Source organism: Sceloporus undulatus, chromosome 4 (genome assembly GCF_019175285.1).
Source record: "Sceloporus undulatus isolate JIND9_A2432 ecotype Alabama chromosome 4, SceUnd_v1.1, whole genome shotgun sequence".
NCBI lineage: Eukaryota > Metazoa > Chordata > Lepidosauria > Squamata > Phrynosomatidae > Sceloporus > Sceloporus undulatus.
Genome location: NC_056525.1, coordinates 113,322,038 through 113,333,991, shown reverse-complemented (window position 1 = coordinate 113,333,991; position 11,954 = coordinate 113,322,038). Strand labels below are relative to the sequence as shown.

Sequence of the window (11,954 nt, the reverse complement as noted above, 5' to 3'; positions counted from 1 at the left end):
GGAAACTGGCTTTCTAACGGCGATACTTGCCTGATGGTCTCCTCGGTATCAGCATAAAAGCAGCAACACGAGAAAGGGAAAGGGAGGTTGAACCACATTGGAACAAAACTGACAAGTGCTGGTTGGGCTCTGGTGCAAAAAGAGAACAGAGAATGGCCAGGCTTTTTTAGGTTTGTTCTGTCCTCAGCGGAGGTTGCTTTCCTACTTCAATAAAACCCAATTTACACATTGCTTGGTCTATAGGCAGCCTCTTGATGGAAGGGTAATCAGAGCTGGATAGCTTGCTCTGCTAGCATCTTGGGTCAAAATCTGCCCAAAGGTGTGAGTGGATTCTTCCCATTGGACTCCTATCTGTAGCTTTGATGTGTACTGGGCTGCTGCTTTCCCTAATGGAAGGCTATTTTCCATCATGCCTGTTCAATAGAGTCATGAGAAAGAATGTCTTCACACTAAGCCCATCAAGGCCCTCTCAGAGATTCTATGTGCAAGCAATGCTAAAGTGGGGCATCTAATTACCTCTGCAATGTATTTCATATGGGGATTTTAGGGGTGTTTTTGTAAACACCCAATCTAGGTAACAGCTGGGAGAGTGTAACTTGCCCGAGTCCACCAGTGGGTTTCTGACTCAGTGGTCTGCTTGCCTGATGCTTTTTGGGTCATCCTGATCTAAACTACAGGGACTGCAGAGATTGCATCTGTGCCTTCAAGTTAGCAAGCTGCCAGATCCAGATGTTATTGCAGCTCCCAGGATTTCTCATCATTGGCAACATCAGCTAGGGGATTCTGGGACTTGTAGTCCAACAATAGCTGGAGGACCATATGTTATGATAAAATAATATAGTGGCCCAAAAGTAGCTTTAAAAAAGGAATAGCTACATTATTGAATGGGACATTTGTATTCTCGCTTGAGTTCTGAGAGGAATGCATGGGCTTGGATTAAGTCCAATAATCTTATAAAATAGGCCTTAAACTCTAACACAGATTGCCATAAAGCCATAATGTAAATTTAAGTTGGTTTAAGGATGAGAACCCAGATCTTTCCACCTAAAGTTCAGCATGCTAGACACTATACTGAAATGCATTTTCTACATAAGTTAGCTGGTCCAAATAAGTTTGGTATTACAGTATGCACTGGAAATAAGGGGGTGGAGAGAGAGAAGTGGCAGTGTTTCTAAGTATTGACAGATAAGAAACAATGCAACTGAATAAATATTTGTAGTCTCTTCAGGGGAGCTGCCTCTGAGGACCTCAGTGTGTGTGTGTTTCCTGACCTATACAGAGTGCTTCTTCAACATATTGTTTGGGTTGAAATGCAACAAATAAGGAGCTGAAATGGAAAAATGATCCCAGCTTGTCTTTACTATATTCTAAAAAACCCAATGGGAGTTGAAGTCCTGCAAATTTTGGTATCTGGAACGGATCCCCCGCAGATACCTCAGTCCTACTGTAACTAAAACTATCCTGGAAAGAGGAGCAAAAAGACTGCAGGGCTAAATTGGTGCTGTTTAGGTTGGCAAATACCAAAGCCTGTATCCCCATAGTCTAAGGAAGCAGACAGGGGATGAGTCAAAGCACACGGAGTTACAGGTTGGCAAATCTGAAGGGAAAAGACAAATGGAACAGTTAAGGCACTCCAAAGTCAAAAGACAAGAGTTTTGTCTGCCTAAGCCAAAACGTCCATTTCCCACCACTTTTGGCATCCCAAATCCTAGTTGTGGTGTGAGCAGTCCAGATGACATCCGGCAAGTTCTGCACCAGAACTATGGGATTACTGACTTAAAACAATTTAAAATAATATACCCATTGTTCCAGAAGATCCAGAGCCCTCCCGATCTCATGCTGAAGCTGCTGTGTTCACTGACATCCCAGTACATCTGCTCCTGGCATCCCAGTACATCTGCTCCTGCTCCCAGCATAACTCGTTCAATCAGCCTTGGTGCTCATCACTGCCTTGTTATGACCTCAGAAGTGAGAGACCCATGGCAGTGCCATACACACAGGACATCCCAGCAGGCTGCCCATGCAGACACCTGATGTGGCATAAGAACAGAGGGCCAGGCAACAGGGGCAGATTGGGGCAGCTGTGGGACCAGGATACTCCAGGCTGCCCTTGTAGTATCCTGGTTAGTGCAGACAAGTCCAAGGAGTGAGTCGTACTGAAGTTAAGATCCAAAGAAGAAGAAACCTGAAGAGAGTCCAAGTACATTTCACAGTCCAGGAACAAAATACATAGCCTACGTAAATTACTGAAAAACCAATAAATGATCATGTCAGTCAAGTCTAATTTACAGCCAGCTGTCAGAGAACTGTCACTAAAACTGATTAACTCATAGTCTCCCTTATGCACTTTTCCTGAAGCTGAATATCCCTCCACTGGTGGATTTGCTCCAGTTAGCATTTCTGTGTCCTCCTGCGCCCAAAGAGGTGAAAGGCTCATGCTGAAGGGTCCAGGCTTCACCTTCTGTGGCCCCAAGAGATTCTATATCAACCAGAGCTTCCAGTTTCTCTTCTTATTCTTGCTGGAGCCCATCATCCTGGCACTCCTTTTCTTCTGATGGAAAGAACTCCTAAGAATAAAACATGAGAAAATCTAATCATTTTAATGACCAAGTGAATCAAAGGTGTTTACATAAATGTTGATGTACTAGGTTCTGACTGACTCAATGGGTCAAGCTGGGAATTTCTCCCAACATGTCTATTTTAAAATTAGTTGGTTGTATGCCAAAATCATGAGGGGAAGACTTATCCACTCTGCCCTGAATCTATGTCTGCTAGGAGCAATAACTTAGAAGACTGTAACATCCAGGTTTGCTAAAAGTTCAATGCAGAGGCTACACAAACCAAAGTATAAATCTCAGAGGTCATGTGCTGGTCATGGCTAGTTTGCATGCACCAAAATGAAGAAAGCTGAGCTTTCCCTGAATGGTTGTTGAAAAAACTTGAAAAAGAAGAATAAACTGAGCGGTATGAAGTATATGTCTCCTCCCCCATCTGAGAATATTAACCATTTCACAGCATCATAGGTCTTGCTCTAAATAATCTACTTACTTCTGTATTTAGTTTCTCTTTTATATAATCTGAAGCCATGCATTCTCTCTTGAAATGACTGAGGTTTAGATTTTTTCAGAAAATTGGATTTTCTGCAGATGTGAAATGCTGTACCACTTCATACATTATTTTGGTGGAGTATTTTTGATGACTTCTAGTATGGTAATAAAAAAACAAGCACTTGCTTTAGATATGCACAGAAAACCTTGGGCATGCCCAGTTTGGGTTGTGTGTTTAAACACTGCTTGTTTAAACTATTTTTGGAATTTGTTTTCTTTCCATTATATATCATGATATCTATGACAGTCCACTTTTGAAAATCTCATGATGTGGTGGGAGGACGGAAACCAAGCCCAGAGCCTCTTTGGCTCACAGAATGATTCATACAGTCTTTGAGGTCCTTGGTATATGCTTTCCATACAAGTGAATAGAGCTAGTAGAAAGGTGGATATACAAAAACATTGCTTTACATACATTTCCAAATTATGCAAAATATCTCTTTCAACTCTCTGGCATCACCAAACACTTGCTTATGGACAGAAGTGCAAAAGTGTTTGCTGTTGTTTCACACTGCAAATGTGGAAGGAACAGACTGCATAAGAAAATCGCTTTTATTCACATAGTTGATGCATGGAAGATAGAGAAATAAACAAATTGTTAGTGTATATGACTGGAACAATAGCTGGTTCCTTGCAACAAATATTACAACCATTTAAAATGCTGTTGTATGCAGTAGGCTACTGTCACATGCATGGGTAGTTTTGCTGAGCAGTTTTGGCATCATTTTATTAGTACACACAAACTAATAGCAGCTCTTTAAAATAATACAGAAAATGTAAGCTGTACATGTAATGCTAAGAAAGAATTCAAGCAACAGTCAGCATTGCCCCTAACCTACTCCATTTGGCCTATCTGGACAATGTTTTGTGTGTTCAGTCCTGCTACTTTAGTTATATATGTGTGTGTGCGTATTCATTCCTATTTCACTAGAAATCCTTTGGTGAAAATCTTAAATGCTATGACTCCTACCTCATATTAGCAGGGCAGTGTGATGCAATCCAACTTTGTCCTCATAAAGCCTGCAAAGAGGAATTACAAAGACTCATGGGTTTATTTAAGGCCTTCAACAAGTGTGGCATATATCTCAGCCACATAAAGAAAGCTTCTACGCATTAAGTAATAGTACATGTTTACTCTCTCAAAACCAGCATCACAACTGCCTTCTGTTTTGGGTTCTGTGTCTATGTAGAGTTAAGGCTGGATGAATCATCAAATTACATGCTCTTCAGAGTACAGCCTGAGCAATACTGTAGTTATTACAGTTTTACCGTTAGTGTAGTCAACCCAAACTCTCTGGATTATTTTAGATCTTAGAGGCTTTTGTCCCAGCAGAAATGTTCTTCCCTTTCCCTAGGAATGATTTGCCCATTGATGCACCACCATACAGTGGTAGCACAGGCCAGAATGTGCTAGTCCATAAGTCTCACGAGGCAGATTACAAGCCTGTGGAGCTTTAACTATATATTACCTGGGTATACAATGGGCTATGTTTGCAGCCATACTATGCACTCCAATAATAAGATACTTATTATTTGTATTTCTTATTCTTGCATAGTGCTCCTAGTGACCTGCCATCTAGTGTAGTTGTAAGATCACAATAATTTCAACAAGTTCATTGCTTCATAGACACTTTCAGACTTAGTTCCACTCCATAATGAACATTTCACCGTCTACCACTACTTCATTTTTCAAAATTTGTGAATTTGTGATTAACTGCTATGAAGGCTTCCTAGCTTATCCTCCTCAATGGATTGACAACAAACAAACCTCTGATAAATGTGCTGTTTTAATGTACAGGTTTCCAAACAAGCAATAATACTGAATTCATTCTCACTTCAGTATCCTTTAGACCATGCATTTAGGACTAAAATCTATTTACTGCTCTTCTGCCTCTGTTTCTGATATTTGTGCTGAACTTTTCTATATGGGGGCTACAAAACTGAACAAATAATGGATATGAAATAGCCAAGATTTTATATTTGTTGAGAAACCTATTTGTGTGATATAAAATGCAGTGAACTAAGAAGCAAATTAAAATACACATCAGACTACTATTAGTCAAGAGTGATATTTGTTGCTTTAGCCTGAACTTTTCTTTGACTTTACCAGCAACAATAAGAAGTTCATGGATGTTTCATTTCATGGATACAGAAATAACAATAACAGCTATGTAGTGTGGTTAAGAATTAGTCACTGCCCCACAGTGGCTGGCTGAAATCAGGAGAGAAAAGGCTTAGTGTCTCTTTGACAAAATCATAATGCACTTCCTTCTTTTATTGAACAATAATATGAGCATACGTGCTTAAATTCCACTGCATTTTGATTAATTGCACCCCCATGATGAAAAATTAGAAACTTTCTGCATTAATTCCAGTAATTCCAGTGAACCAATTGACCATGATGCCATGATGCCCATTATGTCAGTTCTCATAAAAGTTCCAGACATAATAAATTCATGATCTTATTTTCACAAAATTTCAAAACAGCTATTGGTATAAAATTGTCTTTTCATGGATGATCTACGTGATGCATCAAAGCTGTGTTTCTTCCCTGGTGTCCTGTCCAATGGCATTGCAGAAGCTGTTTTTCCGGCTGGTTGCACTGTTTGGAACATATGACAGTGGATCTGGCCGGATCAAGTATCTTAGAGGGAAAAAAGATATACAAATTTCTTCTGAATTCATCAAGTCTAACAAGAAACAAAATCTCACATGAATGCAAAATGGTTTTATTTCCTAGCACATAACTAGGCTACCAGTACTTGAAATGCATTTTATTCCGAACTAACAACAGATAATTATGGCAGAAATACAGAACATTATCAGAGCAATTATGAAATCTTAAGCAAAGAAAAACCAGCTAAGCAGAAAGGAAGGATAACAAAAATTATTTATATATTTCATTTATATGGTGCCTTTCTCTTAAATAATGATTATGATGATGGTGCTAATAAAAGTAACAACAACAACAATGGTAGTCATCTCACAGTTCAATGGCCCTTTCAAACTAGACTCTTCCATCTTTAGCACCTCAGTAAAGCTTCCCTACATTTTATGAAATAGGAAAACGTAAGGTTGTACACAATGTTCACATATATTCTCAACCTGATGTCAACTGCAGCAGGATTCTTCATGGTTGTTTAAAACCAAGACAATCAATAAACCACTTTTATTTGCACAAAATACATTTCTGTGCAAAAAAAAAAAAAAATCATTTCCAAGAACAATGATTTTACACAAAAACAATGTCCATAATCCAGTTGGTGTCATACATATGTGTACTTTCCACTACACAAGTGTGATGGGGAGGAGAGTTCTAAAATTTTTGCCCTCCCTCCCCAAAAACTGAAATAGGGGGAAAATCATCAAAATGTACAAAAATTCTTGGAATCATACCCATCAGGGAGAAAACCATTGCACATTTTCATTTGTGTGTGCAAGAACAAAATACGTGTATGAAGCTGGCCGAGGACATTTCAACTTTTCTGGCAAGGGCAGAGATTTTTATCCAAACAATATCCTTGGATTATATAGAGTCACTCTAAGGAAAGATAAGAAAGCTACCAAATGAAAAATATAGGTGGTTGGAGGGGATCCCCCAAACATCTCTATCCTGTTAGTGGGGTGTCAAGTTAAGAGAAACACTGAAAGAATTTTTCAGAGGAAGGCAAAATGGATATAGTGTCTTGTCCCTTCACTGGTCGTGGAAATAGAGGGAATATGTTCATTTTCTTTTATTTAGAAGGCACTGAAGAAGTATTGCTTTTTATCCTAATATGGTTTTGCAGCATTGCCATGTGGCCAATTAGATGCTACCATTATGTACACATAACACCCAGAAGAAGTAAAATGGTTTCCAGCAGCACTGTGTGCGATTGTGATGGTCAACAGGGACCATAAAAACATTGAGCAGTTATGATAGTAGGTTGAAAACATTCATTTTCTTGAAGCCTCCTATTTTAAATTGATTTTTTAAAAAAGCCTATTCAGCTTAATCTATAAAATTAACAGTTTCTGCAGTAAGATAGAGCAAACAAATAGTCAGCCACATCTTGTCTTTTGTAGTCTCAACTTACACAACATCATTCAGTTCAAGTCGTGTGTCTGGAGAAGGATTGATCAGGATGTATGAAAGGGTGTTGTGATGATCATTCATTTCGTCTATAGGAGAAAAGAGGAAATGAATGAAGACAGAGAGAAATTGAATAATTGATATGTTGAACCATTATGCCAGACCACAAGATGATGCAAGATGAGTCAGAGCAGATATACTGCTATCATTTTTCTTTATTCTTCTTTGAAAGACAAAGAACAAGATAAAGTGAGGCAAGGGGAGAGAAGAACAAATACATGATCAATAGGTAAGAGTGGCTGCTGTCTTGCATTGCTTGTTAGGCCTCAAGGTGGACCAGGAGCTGAAAAGGACAGGGACAACTATGCAGTCATTAACTGGTAAACAGAAAGGAGAAAAGTTTTGACTTTTTTCTAAAAAAATAAACTTTTTGATAAACTATCTTCAATAAAGTAGGTTCACATTGTTTGTCCTTTTACAATTACTAAAACAAAACTTTCTATCTTACCTCTAAAACCTACAGAGAACCTGAAATTATAGGATAATTTTTTACTGGTGATCTTTTCCAAGTCATCATTTTGCTTCCCAATTTAAGATCATCTAAATTAGACAGTATACTGTGTCTTTGATTAGTAGTTCTTTCTTGCTTTGTTATACTCCTTGCCATTTATATTGCTATGGGGGGGGGCAAGGCAGTGTGTGTGTGTGTGCACGCGTGCATGCGCCTGTGTAGCTGAAGAGACAGAAAAGCAGTCAACACTTCATAAAAATTAATGTCTTCTATGAACAGTCAAAACCTTTCAACATGTCTGTGACTCGTCTAATAAAACAATTTCACAATGACCTTTTCTTAGTAGAAATTTACTACTGCTGAGAAACTATTCCCAGCTATTAACACTTCATCATTTTTCATTATTATTTGATAACAGTACTGGTTCATTTAAAAAACAACAACACACTACTTAGTTTGTAAATCTGTGCGAAGAAACATGCTTCTGCTCATGGAGGATTTTACACATAAATGTAGTACTTAGAAAAAAACACAAGAATAGCAAGTGGAGTGGTTTACAAGATATGGCATTGCCTCCAGATTGCCAGCATGGTTAGTTTTCATGATATACTTTTGGTCAGGGGGCAGGTGAGAGGCTAATGTCCATGGCATTCCCACCACTAGCCATGGTCAAGGTAATATGGGATAATATTCTTCAGCCACTGATGACAAGGTAAGCATGATTCTGTATCAACACACAAAGTACAATTCAAAGAAAGTACAAACCATGGAAAATCATATGATTTTAGAAACAAATATTCAAATGCACAATGTCTAATAATACCACCTTATTCAACATTCTGATTTAGACATTCAGTCATGTCTATCAAGTATATCCACAATGAGCTATGGTCCATATATGGATCAGTGTCAAAACTTGAAAGCATGAAGCGTTTAAAAGTATTAAACATAGATAACTGTTACTTATTTAGGGAGGCCATAGTTAGATGCATTACACATTATCTACTTAATAGAGAAGGCATATGTCAAATTACTATACCAAGAAGAACACATTTCATTGATTTTCCTTAGGAACATTTTTTAATCTCCTCAAACTTCAGATTTACTTTTGACCCCCCCAATCTGAAATATGGTGTCCTATTCAAATTTTTCCTCATATAGCTCATCCTTTTACATTCATTCTTTCCCATCTCCCTTGGCTTAAATAAAATAAAATAAAATATAAAATGTTGGCATTGCTACTGGTACAAAGCATATTCAGCTAATATGCAAAACATGTTGTGATTTGTCAACGGCTCAAAATCAGTGTATTAGGAAACAAAACCTCATTTTCTGTAAAAGAATGTAATATTTACAGCTAGGACCAGTGACATGAAAAACAAGGGCCAGAAACACATGGGCAAGCTAGAGCAGCTTTGAGACGCTTCAGGGAAGGGATGTGCATATGATGCATGCCCCCAGAGTGGCTGGAAGCTGACCTGAGGTTGGCTAAGGCAGCCCAGAGATGCTGGAAAAAGGAGCACAAAAAAGTGCTCCTTGCCAGTGGTCTGTCTGGGACTGTGGTGGTGGCCAGCCTTGGGACCATGGTGTCTTGTCATGTGGTACCATACCGATTGATGGGCAAACAGGGCTGCTTTGCCTCAGTGTAAAAAGTTTTCTGTTGCATTGTTTAAATGGATGTTAGTTTGACAGTATGAAAGACAAAAGTAGCAGTGCTCTACAAGCAAAAGGAATCAGTTGTAAGTGCTTGATCACTATGGATCAACACAAGAAAAATTTTACAGTACTAAGAGGCAGAAGAAGACATGATTTTTCCACATGGACAGGATCTGAAAAGGAGTAGAACCTGAAGTTTTGTAGTTTTGTAGTCTCAGATTACAAAAGAAAAGATAATCTATCTAAACATTAGGAAGAACTTCCTGACAGTAAGAGCTGTTTGACAGTGGAACACACTTTCTCCACGTGTGGTGGAGTCTTCTTCTTTGGGGGGTTTTAAAGGAGAGGATAGACGGCCTTCTGTTGGGTGTGCTTTCATTGTGTATTCCTGCATGGCAGGAGGTTGGATTAGATGGCCCTTGGAGTTACTTCTAAAGCTATGATTATATGCATCTACATCATACAAAAGATGCTTAGAGTTTCTCTACACACCTTACTTTTGTGTACACTAATTTACATTTCCATAGAACCACATTTGCTATTTTGTTGCCCTGTTCCTGTATCCAAATATCTTCATGATACTCTGTGTCTTGCCAAAATTTTCACTTGAAAAATTTGGTATAATGCACACCATCAAAGATGCCATTGTACAATGAGCAAAAGATATTGGCAGAGAAACTGGAAAGCTGGCATTATGCCATAAAAAAGACACGGCAATACACAAAAAGCCAAAGGATTTGAGAAAACTTTCAAAAGATGGCATTTCAATGGCATCTAACACTAGCAAAGACCACCAAAATATACAAAACAGAAAACAACAAATGTTGGAAATTGGGGAACTGCCCACAAATAAAAAAGTTTTGGACACCCATACATTCAAACATCAGCATAATATTAAACATAAAATTTGAAATGAACCTTGAAATTTATTTACTTAATATGACATCCAAGGATATTAGAAATGGCAAATTTAATCTCAGAGTCATTGGCAATAATCTTTGAGAACTGGAGAACAGGAATAGTGCCAGCAGAGGAGAAGGGCAAACAATGTCCCCATCTTCAAAAAGGCAAAAAAGAGGACCTCTACAATTATTGCTCAGTTAGTCTGACATCAATACCAGGAAAGATTCTAGAACAGATCATTAAATAAAGAGTCTATGCACATTTAGAAGAGAATGCCATAATCACAGAAAGTCAACATGGGTTTCTGAGAAATAAATCATGTCAGAATAATCTGAGCTATATATATAAAATTTCCAGTTTAGAAGATGAATGCTGTAGACATAGAATATTTCAGTAAGGTCCTCCATGATATTCATGCAAACAAGCTAGTAAAATGTGGGTTAGACAATGCAACTGTTAAATGGATTTTTAATTAGTTGACCAGCTGAACCCAAAGGGTGCTCAACAATGGGTCTTATCCTGGAGACAAATGGCCAGTGGGGTGCCACAGGGTTCTGTCCTGGGCCTAGTGCTATTCAACAACTTTATCAATGACTTAGATGAAAAAATAGAGAGCCTGCTTATTTTCAGATGACATCAAATTAGGAGGAACTGCTAATACCCCAGAGGACAGAATCAACATTCAAAATGACCTTAATAGATTAGAAAGCTGGGTCAAAGCTAACACACTCAATTTCAACATGAAGAAATGTAAGGTACTACACTTAGGACAAAAAAATCAAAATGCATAGATATAGGATGGGGAACATCTGGCTGAATGAAACTACATGTGAAAGGGATCTAGGAGTCCAAGTAGACCACAAGTTGAACATGAGTCAACAGTATGAAGCAGGAGCAAAAAAGACCAATGCAACTCTAGGCTGCATCAACAGAAGTATAGTGTCTAGATCAAGGGAAATAATAGTGCCACTCTATTCTGCTTTGGTCAGGCCTCACCTGGAATACTGTGTCCTGTTCTGGGAACCTAAGTTCAAAAAGGATGTTGACAAACTGGAGCGTGTCCAAAGGAGGGCGACTAAAATGGTGAAAAGTCTGGAAAGCATGCCTTATGAGGAGTGGCTTATGGAGCTGGGTATGTTTAGCCTCAAGAAGAGAAAGTTAACAGGTGATATGATAGCCCTGTTTAACTATTTGAAGGGATGTCATATTGAGGATGGAGTAAGCTTGTCTTCCACTGATCCAGGGAATAGGACCCAGAACAATGGATGCAAGCTACAGGACTTAAACATTAGCAGGAACCTCCTGACAGTAAGAGCTGTTCAACATTTGCCATGCAGTGGGCACACTCTCTTGGGAAATTGCGGCGTCTCCTTCTTTGGAGGTCTTTATACTGAGGCCGGATGGCTATCTGTCAGTGGTGCTTTGATTGTGACAGGGACGTAGCTAGGATTTTAGGAAGGGGGGGTTCCAGACTAAGTGCCACCATTATAATGGGGTTGGGTGCGGCGGTGCAGCAGCACACACCATTCATTTTTCTAATGGAAGGGGGGGTCCGGACCCCAAGAACCCCCCCCCTTGGCTACATCTCTGATTGTGAGTTCCTGCATGGCAGGGGTTGGAATGAATGGTCCTTGTGGTCTTTTCCAACTCTATGATTCTATGAAATAAAATACCATATATGCCCATGACAAAAACTGGATAAAAA

At 38.9% G+C, this 11,954-nt stretch overlaps 1 protein-coding gene across 2 annotated transcripts in view; it reads right to left on the bottom strand.

Moving 5' to 3' along the window:
* Positions 1–3,236: 3,236 nt before the first annotated feature.
* The window catches only part of KCNT2 (potassium sodium-activated channel subfamily T member 2), a 281,538-nt gene continuing 272,820 nt past the window's right edge, over positions 3,237–11,954 (bottom strand). For both annotated transcript variants that reach the window (XM_042463483.1, XM_042463482.1), the window contains 2 exons: positions 7,184–7,268; positions 3,237–5,751 (listed from right to left, as the gene is read on the bottom strand). In XM_042463483.1, coding sequence (XP_042319417.1) covers positions 5,640–5,751; positions 7,184–7,268 — 197 coding nt within the window. In that variant the 3' untranslated portion in view covers positions 3,237–5,639. The remainder of the gene's footprint in view (positions 5,752–7,183; positions 7,269–11,954) is intronic.